The 16,804-nt window shown below is 46.0% G+C and overlaps 2 protein-coding genes across 4 annotated transcripts in view; one reads left to right on the forward strand and one right to left on the reverse strand.

Annotated features, from left to right (window-relative positions):
* RTKN2 (rhotekin 2) overlaps positions 1-5,157 on the forward strand; it is a 65,948-nt gene extending 60,791 nt beyond the window's left edge. The window contains exon 13 of the mRNA XM_056494749.1: positions 4,517-5,157. Within this exon, the coding sequence (XP_056350724.1) occupies positions 4,517-4,525 (9 nt within the window). The 3' untranslated portion in view covers positions 4,526-5,157. The remainder of the gene's footprint in view (positions 1-4,516) is intronic.
* A 5,605-nt stretch (positions 5,158-10,762) lies between these two features.
* Positions 10,763-16,804, reverse strand: part of ARID5B (AT-rich interaction domain 5B) — a 115,769-nt gene continuing 109,727 nt past the window's right edge. For all 3 annotated transcript variants that reach the window (XM_056494741.1, XM_056494742.1, XM_056494740.1), the window contains one exon: positions 10,763-16,630. In XM_056494741.1, the coding sequence (XP_056350716.1) occupies positions 14,492-16,630 (2,139 nt within the window). In that variant the 3' untranslated portion in view covers positions 10,763-14,491. The remainder of the gene's footprint in view (positions 16,631-16,804) is intronic.

Genomic DNA, 16,804 nt, shown 5'->3' on the forward strand with positions numbered 1-16,804 from the left:
TCTCTGGAGAGAGTATGACAGAGGAGAAGTGCCTGGAGTGCTGTGAGATATTTGCAATTAATTGTCTCCATACTTAACACTGGATGTGAAAAATATCTTTGCACTCTCCATAAAGCAGTTCCTTCATTGATAAACTCCCTTTAACACAAGGGGATTAAACATCAGGTTAACTTGAATGGTAAAAGCCAGGAGAAGTCAAGCACAGCATTTATATGATCACCTTTTTAGGCAGCACAGGCTGGCATTTGCTCAGGATGGATCACAGAAGCTGTGACGTGTTGCAGCAAAACCTACAGAAGGGTTGGTTATAATTGGAAGACATGGGCAGAGATGATACCTGAGCATGGAACATAACTTGCAGGCAGAAATCACACCTGAACTCCTCTGAAGTGCTGAGGTGTGCAGCATGGCCACTCAGTGCAACTTCCCAGAGGTTGCAAACCTTTCTGAACAGGTTCAGGAGCTAGATCAAAATGTTACAGGTCAGTATGATCTCAAAGAGAGTATTTGAAAATGTAATTCATGTTCCTTCTTTCTTCCCTTCCTCTTCTCTTAATTAGATAAAGGAAAATAAATCAAAATGGCACAAGTTTTCCGTTTCTTACTGTGGACTGCTCATCAGGTAAGGATGGCTGTATTGATGAAGCAATTCTCACAGGGCTGAGGACCATTGGTGCTAATTTGCTGGCTGAATCTTCTATGCTGGTCAAGTTAGGCAGTGTCCACATTTTGCAGCAGGGAGCTGCACAGGGCTGTCCTGTCCAGCTCTGGATGATCTGGCACATGGAGATCACCACAGCCCTGAGCAACCAGCCTGGACAGAAGCAGTGCAGCCATCATGGCATCATGTACTATATTGTGATATTTCAGCAAATACAGCTTGCTTTCAGGAGGCCTAATTAACAGAGGCAGAGCTTTTTTCTTTTTTTTTAAAGTTGGTTTTGGAAAAAATAATCAACTAATAACAAATCCAAACCTCACTCCATCAGAGAGAGAGGAACAGCGTTGAAGAGTGATGATTGCAGCAGGAGTGTAGAGTCCTCATCCAGGCCACCAGAGATGGAGGAACCACAGGATTTCTAGTCCAGGTAACCTTGTTCCTTAGTTTGAAGTATCCAGCTGTAATTCCTTTTTGCCTGATCTATATGGAGGTGTAGCCTTATTCTAATAGCATACAGCTCGTTCGGCATTTCTGGGGTTTTCAGTCACCAGCCTTATAAGGCCAAATTTGGACTGAGTAGGGAACTGCTGTTCCCTATCAAGTGGATTTCAGTTCTTTGATCCACATAATTCTTCTGAAGGGAAGAGGGCTGTTGGGGTTGGGTTTTCTTCTTGTCACCTGTGGAATTTCTTCCCATTGACATGCTAAGAAGCACTGAATGGTTAAGTACTTGAGACAGGGGAGAGGGAACTCCTCTAGTTTTGGGAGTTTTTCTCTCGGATGGACAGACACATGGGACAGGGGGCTGGAGCAGTTGCAGATCTTTTTCTCTCACTCTTTGGCATTGGAGAAGGATGTCCAGGCTGTCACTTACTGCGGGGAGAATTCACCAGCACCTGAGGGACCTATCACCATCTGCTCGAGTGCCCAGGGAATCCTGAACTTTGCCTCTCCCCACCCTGCTCAGAGCCAGGCTGTGGCTGACCCGCCACCTCTGTTTCTTTGCTGTTGCTTTGGGTTTCTCCACGCCGTAGCCCGCACACCCCTGCTTTCTGGGATGTTCCACAGCTACCACCGTCCACCACCCTGGGATTTCTTGCTCATTCTGCTGGCTGTGATGGTAACTGCACCAAAGGAGAAGGTGCCCTTGACCCAGAGGACTGCTACTGGGTTCCTGGTTCTGTTTGATATTAATTCCAGGGCTGCTGTTTTGTTTCTCTTGTTATACATACTAGTAAACAACTGTTATTCCTGTCCCCATATCTTTGCCTGAGAGCCCCTTAATTTCAAAATCATAATAATTGGAGGGAGGGAGTTTACATTCTCCAATCCAGGGGAGGCTCCTGCCTTCCCTAGCAAATGCCTGTCTTTCAAACCAGGACAAGGGCCAATAATCAATAGGTGCTATAGACAAGCTATTTAGTGGGACTTTCTCCAAACTTGGATAAATCAAGTTTGACCTCCTTCTGGCTCCATCAATCTGTAACAAAGCAGCTTAACACTGGCTTAAATGAAGAACAGATGCTGCTTTCTGAGCAGAGCTATTGTTCACCAGTGAAGAGAGAAGGAGATAAAAAACCATGCAGCCAGAGGAAAATACAACTGGTGGCTCCACTCTTGGAATTGTTCCTCTGTCTCCATTAGCAGCTGAAAGCAGGATATGCAGGGGAAGATGGAGAGATGGCGGGGATAATGGCTTCTTTCTCAGAGTCCTGCCATGACCTGGGCAGCTGGTGGCACGAGGCATGGTGGATGGAGACTGGTGGGGTCAGGGTCTACTGCTGGACAGGACAGTGGTACTCTAAGGAGTGAAACCTGAATGTTTTTCATGTCACACTCTAAGTTATTAGGAGCAAAATCCCCTTCTCATTGATGTACATGACACCCTAATGAATTGGCTCTCCTATATTCTCATTCTTGCTTCAGGGGCCAGGTCCTTTGCTGCAGTTCAGACTTTTCTTTTGTACCATTTTTATGTTTTTTGTACTAGTTTGGAGAAGAGAAGCATCTGCAGCTGCTGTGTAGGAGATCTGTTTTGGATCAGAAACCTGTCCACACCAAAAGACATTTGACTGATATCACACGGGTAAACTCATAATGTAGTGGGTTGTAGTCAGGCTTTATTATTTCAAGTTTATTTTATATCATATGGGTAATGATTGGTTCAGCTGAAATATTATTCCAGATGGGAAAATGTAATCCACTTTTGTTCATCTCTTGATGTAGTAGTGCTGGCTTCTTGTTTTCGTATCAGATGAAATGGAGTTTTGTCTAATTCTAAAGCTACAGTTAATGAAAGAGAATGACAGAGAAGTTTGTCCTGTACATCTCTTCGCTTGCCCTTCAGCAGCGACCAGGATTTTATGGTGTGATTGTCATGTCATGAGACAAGATGTCTGTGGTGGCAAAGCAGATGGCTGCCCTGCTGTGGCACGTGCCAGCACACACGTGACTTTCTGGATTTGCTGCTGGGGGACACATTTTGCAAGCATTAAAAGAAGAAGTGTTGGCCAACATACTTCACAGGGTATTTCTCCAAAGGACCTCTCATGATCGTTGAAGGCAGGCTGTTGGACAGGCCACATGGCCACCCTGCAGCCACCTCCCTTACCACAAGGCAGATACTAAAGGTATAGAAGAACAGGCTACAGCTGGAAATCTGGAGTCTTTGTATATTAGCAACCTAAAGCCCAAATGCACAGAGAATCTTCTACAAAATCAGCCAACCCCCACACTTCTGCAAGCCCCCTAAACCTGGCTATGGACAGCCTATGGGGGCAGGATCATCACAGACCTAGCACCAGAATGGGATTCCAGCTTCCAGCTGGAAGAGGTGTTCAGTTTGTAGCAATAGAGCAGGATGGACACCACTCATGTGTTGCTCCAAAGTGCTGGTGTTCCATCCTAGGGCATGGCAAAAGCAGGAACTGGGTGGGTTTGTTGACAGCTGCCCTACACAGTAAACCACCTCTACCCAATCCTCCTCACCTGCTTTCAAGCCTGTCAAAACTGTACCGAAAGATCCGGAAAAATAGAGCCAAATTCTTAATTTCTGGATAGTATTGATACAAGAAACCATCACCAGCTCCTTGAGGAAAGCCACACTGGTGCAAAACTGCCAGTGGTCCTGTTAACCCCACTGCTCTCATGGCAAATGCTGAGTTCTCAGTACTTCAGGGCATGCACATATGATCTCTCTCTCCCCCTCTCTGCATATTATTATTTTATATAAATCAATATTTTCTAGTCCTTAACAACTATTTTTCTCCACCATATGAGCAATTCAGCTCACATCCAGCCAAAGTGGCTCAAATGGCAAGGGTGGCTGCAGGGGACCCCAACAGGGTGGTGGCAGTGCCCCAACAGCCAAGACATGTGGCAATAGGAAAAAGCAAATACATCAGGCATCACCATTTTACGAGCCTGATCACCTACAGATGTGTTGCTTGTGCAGGGCTGATGTGTTTGTGTGTGTACCTGTGTATGGCAATTCGTGTGTCAGTTACTTACACATAAATTCTGAAACTAAGAGCAACCAAATAACCTGATAAAAATCCCAGATGTCAGGGACAGAGGAGCAGCAGGCTCAGAGGCAATTATATATTTACATTACGTATTCATACAATGAATATGTCTATATACATAGATATATAGATAACAAATCTATATATATATAGATAATACATTTCTCTACAAAAAATATATTAATACAAATATAAAAATATTTTAATATTTACAAATATAAAATTATTTTAATATTTTGTTTATACTTTTGTATTAATATCTACCTATATAAACATAAATTTAACATTTCATTTTATATCTTTCTAATTGCATCTTTTATATTGCCCACAGGCATTATGAAACCCTGCAGGTGGCTGGAGAAGTGAGGCAGGCAGTACCCCCATCCCAGGAAGAGCTGAAGCACACAGGACCAACCTCACAGGAGCTAGGAAGCTCCCAGGGGAATAATCACTGGAGGGTGATGCAGAATAAGCCCTCAATGAGGAACCACCCCTCAGCCCCATTGCAGCCACCTGTACCCATTGCTGCATTTGTTTGCCATGGTCAAACCCTGGTACCTGTCAAACAGAGAGGAAAAATATCTCTCCATTAAAAATTCATTGTCTTACTGTTTTGGGTAAGCACTGAGAAAAACATCCATTTTATGTCCTCCAAGGAAGTTTTGCAGGTGAAACCTTAGCCTAACTATTTGCAGAAAGCAACCCTCTGTTTTCCATTAGTTTTTGGAGGAGAGGATGGGGAGGGGAAGTAGGCATGATAGCAGAGAAAGCAGGGATGACAGCAGAGACTAGGTGGCAGTAAGGCTGGAGCCATTTCTCCTGCATCATGACAAATCAGAAGCATCACAGATTATTTTAGTCCCCTTTTTTAGGTCACCTTTAATATAAATGTTAATGCTGTTTTCTGTATATCCGAAATCTTATATGGTAACTCTGTAATTCACTGTCTTTATCAGCCTTCTTTAATGTATAATTTAATGCTTGTATAGCTATTTTGTTTGGGTATGACTCAGAATTGCAACTATAAAAAAATCAGTTTGCTAGTTAACTACTTTTTATGGAAAGCATTTCTTTCATGTTATTTTAAAACCATGGAGCCAGGGGAAGTATTTTATGGACCACGGAACCTCACAGGGTAGTTAATTTCTCTCGGAGCTGGTTTCTCTGCTATTTTAAAGGATGCCATCAAGATCATTGCTATTTCTCTTGGTTGGAAGCCAACTAACTCTTCTGCAGTTGCGACACATCCTTGTGCTGTATTAAAGATGGGGGAAATAGCAAACATGGGAGCTGGATGATGCTGAGTGGAAGGTAGGAAAAAGGGTCTGCCACCCCTGGCCACCCCAGGGCAGCTGCTGCTTGAAATTAGGCACCAGGCATGCTGTACCTGATGGGTAAAAACTATTTCAGCCTGGGAATATGGAGGAAAAAAGATGATGATGACAACTCACATGCCTGCTGTCACTATTCCCTATCCCAGTGTCCTGCCAGCTGGGCATGGGGGCCAGGCAAGCTGACATGGTCTCGTGAAAGGCACTTTCTTCCTGCAGGCAGAAAATGGGACTTGGCCATGCGCTTGCCATTGGCTCAGTGGGGCATATGGATCTTTAATGTGTGTGCCTTTGCTTGGTGTAAGAACTGTAAAAGCAGTAATTGGGCAGTTAGCTGAGCTCTAGGCGAGCTCGGGCGATGCACTAAATATTCTGCCTTTTGTTTCATAATGAATTATTCTGTGTATGTAGAGCAAAGGGAGTTTTCTCTTTTGGTCTTTTCTCTGCAGTTTGTTCCTAGCCTACTTGTGGGGGTGTGTTGAAATCTTTGCTTTTTCTTATGAGGTCAAGTACTTTAATCAGGAGCAAAAAAAATTGCGCGCTTTAATCCTAAATTCTCTGAGTGGCTGCCAAATATAATTAGAAACAAATGACTTTATTCTTCATTTGAGAGCTCCGCAGACACTGGTGGGGGGCAGAGGGAGAGAGCTTGGTTTGCCTGGCTGTTTTTTGGGGAGCTTGCAGACAAAACCACTGCCAAGAAACATGAGAAAGCCCTGCAAGGGATGGAGGGTTTGGGTAGAGGTGCAGAAGGCTGTACCAGGGGAGGACAAGGCCCGTGTGTGCCTCCTGTGCCAGCTTGGTAATTCCTCCTGTTGGTACTGGACACTGGAGGAGCAGGGCACCGGCCCAGGAGAGCCACATGGCCATCACCTGTCCGTGTAACCACACAAGCTGATCATGTCAAGGTCTCAGCCACCCTGATGGGACCTGAGTGGGGTGCAGACAGCCACATGCAGAGCACTCAGGTTTAGCGCTCCCTGGACTTGTCTCCGCAGACCAGCAGTGGCTGAACCCCGACTGGGTGCACACCTAGTTTAGGTTACAGGAACTGAATCCTGCTCTGAGCAATACCAGCCAGCACCTCTCACTGCAGATATCCACTGCTCCCCTGCTTACACACACCTGGGCTGCCTGCAAATTCAACTTACTTCTGTTAGGGTGTATCCATGAACTATCCACAGAATGACAGAGGTGCAGTAGTTTCATCCTTATGGCATGGGACACCACTGGGTCCACTGTGTGTCCTTTAGTACATGGAATATGCACTGGGAGTGCAGCACAGCTCCCCCTCATCTTTGCCTCCTGCTCCTGCATCCCAGCACTTTCACAGCGTAGATTCGTCATGGTGCCTGCCTCATGGAAGGAAGATGGCATTGTCCAATGATCCTGTAGCTACCACACCTCTGTGTGGTGGCCCTGAAATAAGCTGGGGCTGCTGCTGAAACACCCCTCTGGTGTCTCCCAGCACGAGGGGGCATTTGCAGTTTGCTCAAGGTCGTGAGACACCTATTTCAACAAACAAATAATTTTGGCACCAAAATGGCTAAAGAGCAGCACTCACCTACTTGTGCAAGATGGGAAGTTTTGCCATGTTGCATCACAGCCTAGCATACCCCCATGGAACAGCAGCCCCTCACAGCATTCCCTCACAGCATGGCAGCCCCTTACAGCATGACAGCTGCTCATGGATCACCTCATGGAATAGCAGCCCCTCACAGCAGGCCCCTCATGGCAGGGCAGCCCCTCACGCGGTAGCATCTCACTGCATGGCCTCACATGCCTTAGGGCATGGCCTGTGGCAGAGGGCATGGGGATGCTTTTTCCTTTCCTGACTAAATTGCAGAACAAACCAAGCACCATTTGCAAGTTCAGTGGGTTTCCCCCTCTTCCTTCCTTTATTAGAGAAGCCCCTCATGGGCCCGGCATCCTCAGCCACCTCATTTCCCAGGAGAGCAGCTCCCACACCCAAGACAATTTGTTATGTGCTTTTATGCTCATCACCAAAACCAAGCAGCTGTTGAGCCCCTCTGTCCCCGGGAGCAGCATCAGGAGGAGGAGGAGGGAATTACCAGGAATTTTGTGCCCATGTTATGGTGCAGCATGCAAGGACAGGGCACACGTGCTGGCCCCTCAGCACCCCTCACCTTTGTGAGCACGAGGTTTTCACAACTGCCACCATTCAGAATTCAGGGTCTCTTGAATGCGGCACTTATGCCCAAATCACTGCTTTTTCAGCAGCCATGAAATTCCTCATGAATTTGTTTAACCTGGTTTTGGGCATATTTGTCTCCATGCTGCTAGCACTTGTGGAGAGTCCTGTCCCCACTGCACCAGCCACCAGGACTGGGCACCTCTGGCCGCAGGCTGGCTGTTGACCTGGGGGGACCCGTTCCCAAGGTGAGCACTAGACAGAGCATCTGACATCACGAATGCTCTCCTTTAATCCCACAAAGGTCAAATTGAAAAGCTAAATGAAGGCACAAATTAAGCTGCATCCCTGCCAGCTCACTGAACATGCAGTGCTTGCACAGGGGGCAGCAGGGGATGCTGCCTGGCCACAGCCGCAGTTTTCTCCTGCAGGAGTGCAAACCCTTAGCAGCCACAGCTCCAGGCAGACTGGGGACGCTTTGCAGGTCACTTCTTTTGCTTTCCTCAAGACCATCCAATCCTCCCATGCTTCTCTTCAGTTGCAGAAGCAATACATACTTATAGTACTTTTGTTGTGAGTATGCCCATATTTGGGAAGGCAAACATACAGGCTCTATTGTTTTTGCTTTGGGAAGACCAAAAGGTGTCTGATGTTCCTGGAAAGCTGTGGGTGAGTGCTGAATTCCTGAGAGCAATAGGAGTGCCAGTGAAGATTAGCAGTGATGTCTTTGTGTGATCAGCTACTCCCAGCAGCAGAAACTTTGCAAAAAATGTTCCTGAAATATTCTGGAGCAGCGACAGAGGAAGGGTGCCATTCCCAACACGCTGGCATCACCATGGGATTATCATTGGCCCCAAAAGGCTGCTAGGCAATGCAGCTGCTGCTGAGCCATTTTCCCTCAGATGTATCCAGGGCAGGGGAATCCAGCCCCAGGATCTCCACTAGCTTTCAGCCCTCTGCGCTCTGTTCCCTACCTGCTGGGGTGCAAGGCTTGCAAAAGTTCTGCAACATCCTCAAGGGGTGTGTACCATGGCCCAGAAATCAGGAAACCAGATTCAATGACATTGGTCCTTCTGAAAGGAGCCCAGCACAGAGTACTGCCATGTAATTGTGGAAAAGTGAGGCAGCAAAGCAGAGAACCAAGAGCCTTCAGCCAGAGGAACTAAACTGCAGCCAGCAACACCAGATTGCGCATCTTCACTTTGCTTCACACACTCAGAACTGTTAATTCCCTGCTGCTGGCAGCTGAATTGAAAAACTGATGTGACAAGGTGACAAACTCTTTGTCTGCAGCAAGCCAGTGGTACAGCATCCCTTGTCCTCTCTCAAATCACTGGGCATTTCACTCTCAAACACAGAAGCACTTTGGAGTTCCTACTACGGTGACAAATTCTTCCTGGATGTAGTTCCTCCACTGGTGGGGTGCACTGAGCCCTGCAGAAGTGCCCCTGTTTGCCTGCAAACGCTTTGGCTGCTGTCAACAGACTACTTTGCTCTGCTGCTTGCCCAGGTGTGGGTGCACTGACCCTCAAGTGATCCCCAGCAAACTCACTGTGAAGTGCCCAGCCCAACCAAGAGAGGATGCTGTGCCTCAGTGCCACTCACAGGCCAGGCTGGTCTGACTATGCAAAGCTCCAGGTGCTGCTCCTGGGCTCTTCTTCCAGCCACACTCCGAGGAGTGGGTAGGGCAGCCTAATAGGCACCCCCAGAACTGCAAGAACAGGCACCACTGGCTTACATTAATCCACAAACTAGGAAGGGCTAAAAAAACCAAGGAAGCAAATATGGTGCCGGACCAAGTTGCCTTGGCCATCTCTGCATCTCCTGCAAAGACCAGCATCCACATGTTCACATTTCCCCACCTCTTTCACTGGTTGGCTGCATTTTCAACATAAAAAGAAGAAAATACCTCAGCTTGGCAAAGACAGAAGTGGATAGGGGAAAAGGTTTGCTAGAAGGTCCATCTTCTCTCATAGCTTCACATATGGGAAGTGATCACAGCACAGAGACTGAGTTCAAGAAGTGTTTGGAAAACACTGGCAGGCACAGGATGTGACTCCTGGGGTGCCCTGCACAGGGGCACGAGCTGCTGATCCTGATGGGTCTCTTCCAACTCAGTGGCTGGGTCTCCTCCTCAAGCTGGTATTTCCCAGCACAAAAAAGGAGGAAATATCTGTTTTTGAGACTGCAGCAGTATTCGGAAGCCTCATCTAACAGTGCTGTGAAACTGGTCTGTGCTCGCCTGGCCATGCACACACTGCAGACAGAATACATAAAGCAGTAGCAGCCTCCAGAACCACCCATGGCCTCGGCTCCTGCACCACCCAGGGATGGGGGACGGAAACCTCCCTGCTGCATAGCTGCCCCAGAACCATGGAGTTAAGAAACAATGTGGAATTAGCAGGTGGCTACAGAGCATTCCTGTCTGTTCCTGTCCGGCTGCCGAGCTGTGCTGGGCAAGGGCAGTGCCCAGGCCTGACCTACACACACCCAAATGATTTTCCCACCTATGGAGACCAGGAGCACAACAGCATTTGCTGTGCTTATGGGATGTCAAAAGGTCTCCAGGTTTATGGGGGCTTTTGGGACCTACCAAGCAACACAGTAAAAATTAAGTTTTCTTGGTGATTGTTTAGCATCATCAGCAAATTAGTAGTTAGCATCTGACTCCAAGACTCCAGAACCTTACCCATGTTTGAGCTGGGAAGAAGAGGAGCCAATTTTCAGATCCCGGCTCAAGCTTGCAGTACTGGTAGGAAAAAATCCTACTCTGAAATGCAAATGGAGCACATTTGGTACTGGAGCCACTGTATAAACATGGAAATTATCCTCTCAAAAGCTATTCCTATAGTCAGCATGATTACAGCCACACTTTAATGCAAGTACACTGTAAAAATAGCAGGGCACTGACTGAAGATCTTGTCTCTCCCTCCTTGAGGAAATTGCAAACTTCCATTTCTTTAATCTAATCATTTGCAGGAGGAGATACTTTCTCTAGAAAAGCCAATATAAGAGGGCTGAAAGGTCGGATGGGATAATATGTAATCCAGTGCGATAAGGGCTGTTTACAGAATTATTAATCAAACACAAAAGGGAACAGATAGTAACATTTTTTATTAAATATTACAGTGGATCAAAAAGTACAAAATATCTTTTGCCTGCTATGTGATTGGGAAACTATTGGCACATAATACAGTATCAAAAGCATTAATAAGTACAATTTGGAAAACATACAAAAATTGAGTGTTTATAGTTGGCTCAGCTTTATTTCTGGTAGTGTTTAAACTAATGCAAAGGTTACTCAATAACCTTTTAAATGGGAAACTATATAATATTACTGGGCCATTTTTATATATACAAATCATCACCTTACAGAGCATATAGGCTACATAACTTGAATCACAAAAAGTATACAATATTTACAACAAAAGAAAGTTAAAAAAGTATAAACAGCTAGTAGATTATGCTGCCAATATTAGAACATATTTAAAACCATGGTGCTGGGGGGGACAGGGGAGGAAGAGAAAGAGAATGAGCAAAATATCAACCACATGTACAGCAAACAGCGCTCATGGCAGCGCTGCCAATGCTACCCGCCTCACACCAGTGCAGGAAGTTCCACTGCTCATCAAAATCAGCACGATCGCAAAACCAGACCAGATGTGACCTCACTGATCGCCTCAAAGGAAGTGAGCAGGCGGTGGGAGCAGGGGGCCCCATTGGTGGTCTCTGGAGGCAGCAGCCCTGCATCTCCCCAAATGGAGCAGAGCTGCTGGTCGAGGCAGCACAGCACTTGCACCCTGCTTGAGCTCCAGCTGCTGCCAAGCCAACTTCTCTTATTCTGGGACAAACTACTTCCCAGGCATGAACCCACAGGGCAAGCTCTTCACACCAGTCCAGTTAGAGCCACAACAGACCTGCCACAAACTGCTGGCCTGCTCCCACCCTGCCTGGACAGGGGCACAATCACACTGGGAATCAGGCCCTACTTCCCATGTGCTTCACGAAGTCTGGCTCTGAGTGTGGCCAGAAGCCACACACAAGCCATTTGCTGCAGGGCCTCTTCCTTTGGATCTCACAACCTTTAGCATCCCTAATGCATCCTGGACATAGTGCGTTTGAATTGCAACACTTCTTGGAACTGGCTTCTAGTAAATAGATTTATGACTCTATTGCCAATTAGATTCTGCAGTTTCCTTTACAAACCTACCAATAACAATGGTCTGATTGCACAAAGAAAGGCTTGTGCAATTTCATTCAATAATAAGGCCCCTTGAACTCAAACAATGCAAACAAAGCCCCATTTAAGACACTGAGGGGAAAAAAAAAGACTTCAGCCAGTGAAGAATTCAATAGTCTGTTGAAGGATTTCCAAGATTTCTGTTAAAAGAGTTCTTAAACAAATAATGCATCGTTTCTGTTGGGGGTTTATGCCATCATTTCTTTTCCTTAGCCCTGACACTTTGCCCAGTATGAGCTTCTCCAGCCAGCAGTGGTCAGTCCTCTCATGGGGCAAGCAAGGAGCCTTCTTCCCCTCTCCCTAACCCCCAGTCCTGTGCTGCCACAGCATGGCTCCAAAAAGCCTACCAGCAAACTCCAACAGGACGTAACCAAAAGGGACGTTGGACACGTGGCGTAAACAAATACAAAACTCCAGAACACACAACCAAAACAAGCAGAAGCATTTGCTTTGCCAAACACACAACCAGCTTCTGTTCGCGTTTGCTGCAGGTTTTTATATACCCTACCACCTTTTCCCCCACCCTCCTCCCCCCATCCCCAAACCCCTGATTCTTATGTGATTTAGATCTAGTGCAACTTTACTAGAGATGTCCTCCACACTGTGGGCTCTGTCTGGATGAGCGTGCGGTTCTGTTTCCTGTATGACTTGTGGAGCAGCAGAATACTCTGCACTGGCACATCCATGTTCCAAGTTCTACTAGTCTGTTTATCAATCAATTAAATATAGTTTTACCACAGGAATATAAAGTATTTAATTGAAGAAGCTGGATTTCTAACAGTAGATGAGTATATTATTCTGGTTTCCACCTTTGGATATTAAGTATGATACATTATATATTGTATTTGGCTTCATATCACGGGAAAATTGAATGACATGCCTAGCATGCAAAGTGTTTCTTAGTAGTTTGTTTTTCCTTTTTGTATCAAGTACACTGTCTTTGAACAGTAACTGAGATGGTTTGAACCACAACCAATTTTCACACTGTATAAAGCCTCCAAGTGACACTTCACTTTATCAATGTCTGTGCTCAGCTGCGTAGTGATGACATCCTGCAAAGTGAATATACATCCACAGGGAAGCTCTTCCATCAGGAAAATCCAGCCTCTCCATGCCTGGGCTTTCCCCCTGCAAAAGGATGCGCAGAGAGAGGCCCAGATCCCTGTGGGAGTGTGAAAGGACCATCCTGACCACTGCACAGAACCCCCTTTACCCATTGTGAGGCACAGAAACAACCTGTAAGCCTCTGATTCAAATACACATTGACTGCTCGCACAGCTCTCAACATTCTCATAAACAACAAATCTGTTTTCTGCACTCCTTTGTCACTCAGCAGCTTGAGCCAGGGAGGTTTTGTTTTCTAGACCGTTTCTCTGGTAGGCAAGAGGGTTTCACAGCCTAGGTAAGATTAAGTACAATGCTCAACAAATTCACAGACCACAATACAGGAAAGCAAAGCTTGGTGGAAGAGGAGAAGCAGTGTAGGAGCAATTGCAACAACAGGAGGAGGGTGAGAGGTGCTCAGCACCTCACAGGGGTGGGCCATGGGGAAAGGAACCTTGTTCGCATCCTTGCACCATTAACGTCACCTACAGAATGTTTATAACCATTAAGATTAATCTGAACCAGTTGCTTCAGTTTGTAAACAGTAAACTTGACGACAAAACAAAAACACGTCTCAAAAATATAAAGAAACTAAAAAAATTACAAACACATAATAAAAAAAAATTAGGACAGCCACAGCCTTTAAAAAAGTTGCAGATAAAATGATACTGTTTAATTAAAAAAAAAAAACCAAAAGAACCCAGAACAAAAAAAAAAACAAACATAAAGAGCACAGAATATATTGGACAAACAAAACTATATAAATTACTGTGACCAAATGTGACACTGGTAGTTTATGAAGTGGATATGTACAATCAAATTAAACAGTGTTTACCATTCTGTTCTAATAGTGTTAAAATGAAAAAATCTATTGCCGTTTTACTATACATTGCATTGATTGAATCTTTAAAAGTCAGGAAAAGTTACCCAAAAAAGCACATCCACTGATTGTACAGATTCTCGGCCCTCTTCTCCTTTCCAGGTTCATCTGAAGTCTTTGACTCGTTTGCAACAATGCACAGCCTCCGGTCCTCGGCTCAGTGAAAGGCAAACGCAGCCCTCACCAGGGTTTCAGTGAGCTCAGGACTGAGACTGCATTTCCACGGCTCCCTTTGAACACCTGCTCTTACTGTGTTCAAGTCCTTTCAAAAAACACATATGCAAAATCCCAAAAAATGATTTTTTTCTGTGTTGTTTTTTTTTTTTGTTGTTGTTGTTGTTTTTGTTTTTGTTGTTTGTTTGTTTGGTTTTCCTTTTTTGCAAGGGCAGGGATAAGGGCTGAGGGGGCTGATCTAGGAACCAGAATTAAGGAAGTAGTCCTGTCTCCGTCAGACTGCAAGATGCTCCTCTTGGCGGGATATAACTGCATCCTGGTTGACAAAAATACAGATTGCTAAATCTGCAAGACATCGTCACGGGGGGAGGAATGTCGTTAACTGAACTTTTCTCCTCAGACCATTTTTTGTGAGCGAAGGGGGTTTACAGTTTTGTGCTGGGGTGTACAGAGGATAGCTGGGAAGGTGGGAATGCAGCTTGAGGGTTTATAGCAGCTAAAGGATAAATGCTGTTATGCAAAAGGTCACCGTAGGAACTTCCTACAGGTGTTGCTGCAGCTAAGTGTCTGTACAGCTGCTGGGAGTTTGCAGGGGATGTGAGGAATTGTCTCTGCACCATGAAGGAGTGAAGAGCCAAAGGTTGCATTAGTGGGGATAGCACGGTCTGGTTTTTCAAGTACTGCAGGGGATGAGAATACCCGGGTGGGAGGCGATTGTTCAGCCCCGTGCACAGGCTTCCCGGATACAAGCCTGGGAAGATGGGGGCTGACAGGGGAAATTTGTGGCTTTCCAGCATGCTGCCGGAATGGAAGCCATGCACTGACTTGCTACCTTCCCCCTCTTGGTCGGGAACCTTGTCTTTTGCTGCGGTCTCCTTTGGTAAGTGAATAGGAGAGACAGCTCGGATTTTTTTTTCAGAAATTACTTTGTCCAAATCCTCCAGGCTCCGTTTCAGAGGCCGGGCAGCTCCAACATTTTGAGGGCTCGTTCTGCGGCTGATAGGATGCACCATCCCCTCCATCTTTCTCAGGTTTTCCAGCCTCTGGGCCTGCTGCTTCCCAGACCTGTGGAGCAACTCACTGTGTTTTTTTGGGGCTGTCAATGCCATAGGGGACACGTGGCTAGCTTTGGGGCTGCAGTCTAGGCTCACAGCCTGGCTGCTTCCAGCCTGGAATGGGGAGATCCCTTTGCATTCATGCTGGGCTGTGGATGAGTGAGGGAGACTGGAGCCTGGAACCTTTGCAGTCTGTTTGTGTATGCTCTTTGGAAGACTCAGATCTGTTGGCTGATCATCTGAAGAAGCCTCCACTGCTGCCTTTTTTTCTTGCTGATGCAAAGACGGGCGATAATTTAAATTTAGTTTTTCTTGGTGTTTGTATTGAGTAAAAGTACAACTATTTTCAGACTCTCTGAACATGTCCCGGGGGAGGTACTTTGATGTCTGTTCATTATTAAGGTGGTGTTCTGTGTGCCTATAAAGGCTGTGCAGATGAGGTGATGAATAGAAATCTGCCAAGAATGTGGGCACATGGGAGTGCTGCAGCACCCTTTTCTCACTCAATTTATCTTTGCAGTCCTGGATATCCAACTTCGGTAGGTAAGACTCAGCAAGAGAACTGAGGTGATGTTTTGAAAAATCACAGCGCTGAGAATCTGGTTTATTTAGCATGTCCCGTTTAAAAACATCATTAATTGACTTCCTTTCTTCCTTGGTTTTAAAACTTTGTACATGCTGTATGACTGAGGGCCTATTAATTGCTACAGGATCAGAATTAGGGGCATGGGGACCTTGTGATATGCCCGAGGACAGTTCATCTCTGCTGTTGAGCTTCTTTTTGCTGATCAGAGGTGGAGGAGAACCATAGGGATAGTTACATGAGAGTGTGGTCCCGCTGACCTGCGACAGCAGCTTCTTCTTTGCCAGGGGTGACATGATGCCTGGATTACCTTTTGAGTACAGCAGAGGTGTGTAACTGAAAGTGGAGTCATCACTCATGGACCCAGGCAGCTCCTTTTCCTTAAACATGTCAAAGTTCTGCACCACCAGTACTTTGGGCGTTTGCTTTAGTGCATTGTGGATATCTTCATTTCCCAGCTGGTCCACTTTCACTGTGCAGTTTGCGATGTAATCAGCCATCCCCGGCAGTTTCTCATCTTCCATGTCACTCTGAGTGGGTAGATGATCTGGGAAGGCTGTGAAGGGCATTTCTGGAGGTTCACTTTCTAGGCTGTCAGTAAAAGCTTTGTGTAGTCTTTGTTCAGGCTTTGTGTCTTCCAGGGCATCTGCTGGGGGGTGTAATCGTTTTGTGACAGTGGCATCCAGCACAGTGTCTTCTTCTGCAGGCATGGATATACTCGAGAAAGAGGATGAGTGCTGAACATCCTCCTTGGCTTTCTCACTGTTTTCTGTCATATCTGTCTTCTCCAGAGGCAGTGTCTGGGCTGTCTCTGGTAAAAGAGATGGAGGGCCTTGCACGGGTTGTTTCATCTCTCCCACTGTAGAATGTTCAGTCAAGTTCTTCTGGTCTGCTGATTCTTGATCCTTCTCTTGTTCTGGTGAAACCTAATGAAATGATTCAACAGATAACAGTAAGAATGCAATATGTTCTGGCAGTCTGTTTGTAAAGTTATGCGCAGTACACTGTTGGCTACTTTTAGAGAAAGATTTGCCAACCACCTTGTTGGCATGTGAAGGCTCTAACATCAGGTCTTAGACTCAAACAAAGAGAAGTATCTC

The sequence above is a fragment of the Oenanthe melanoleuca genome, chromosome 6 (assembly GCF_029582105.1).
Source record: "Oenanthe melanoleuca isolate GR-GAL-2019-014 chromosome 6, OMel1.0, whole genome shotgun sequence".
Taxonomy (NCBI): domain Eukaryota; kingdom Metazoa; phylum Chordata; class Aves; order Passeriformes; family Muscicapidae; genus Oenanthe; species Oenanthe melanoleuca.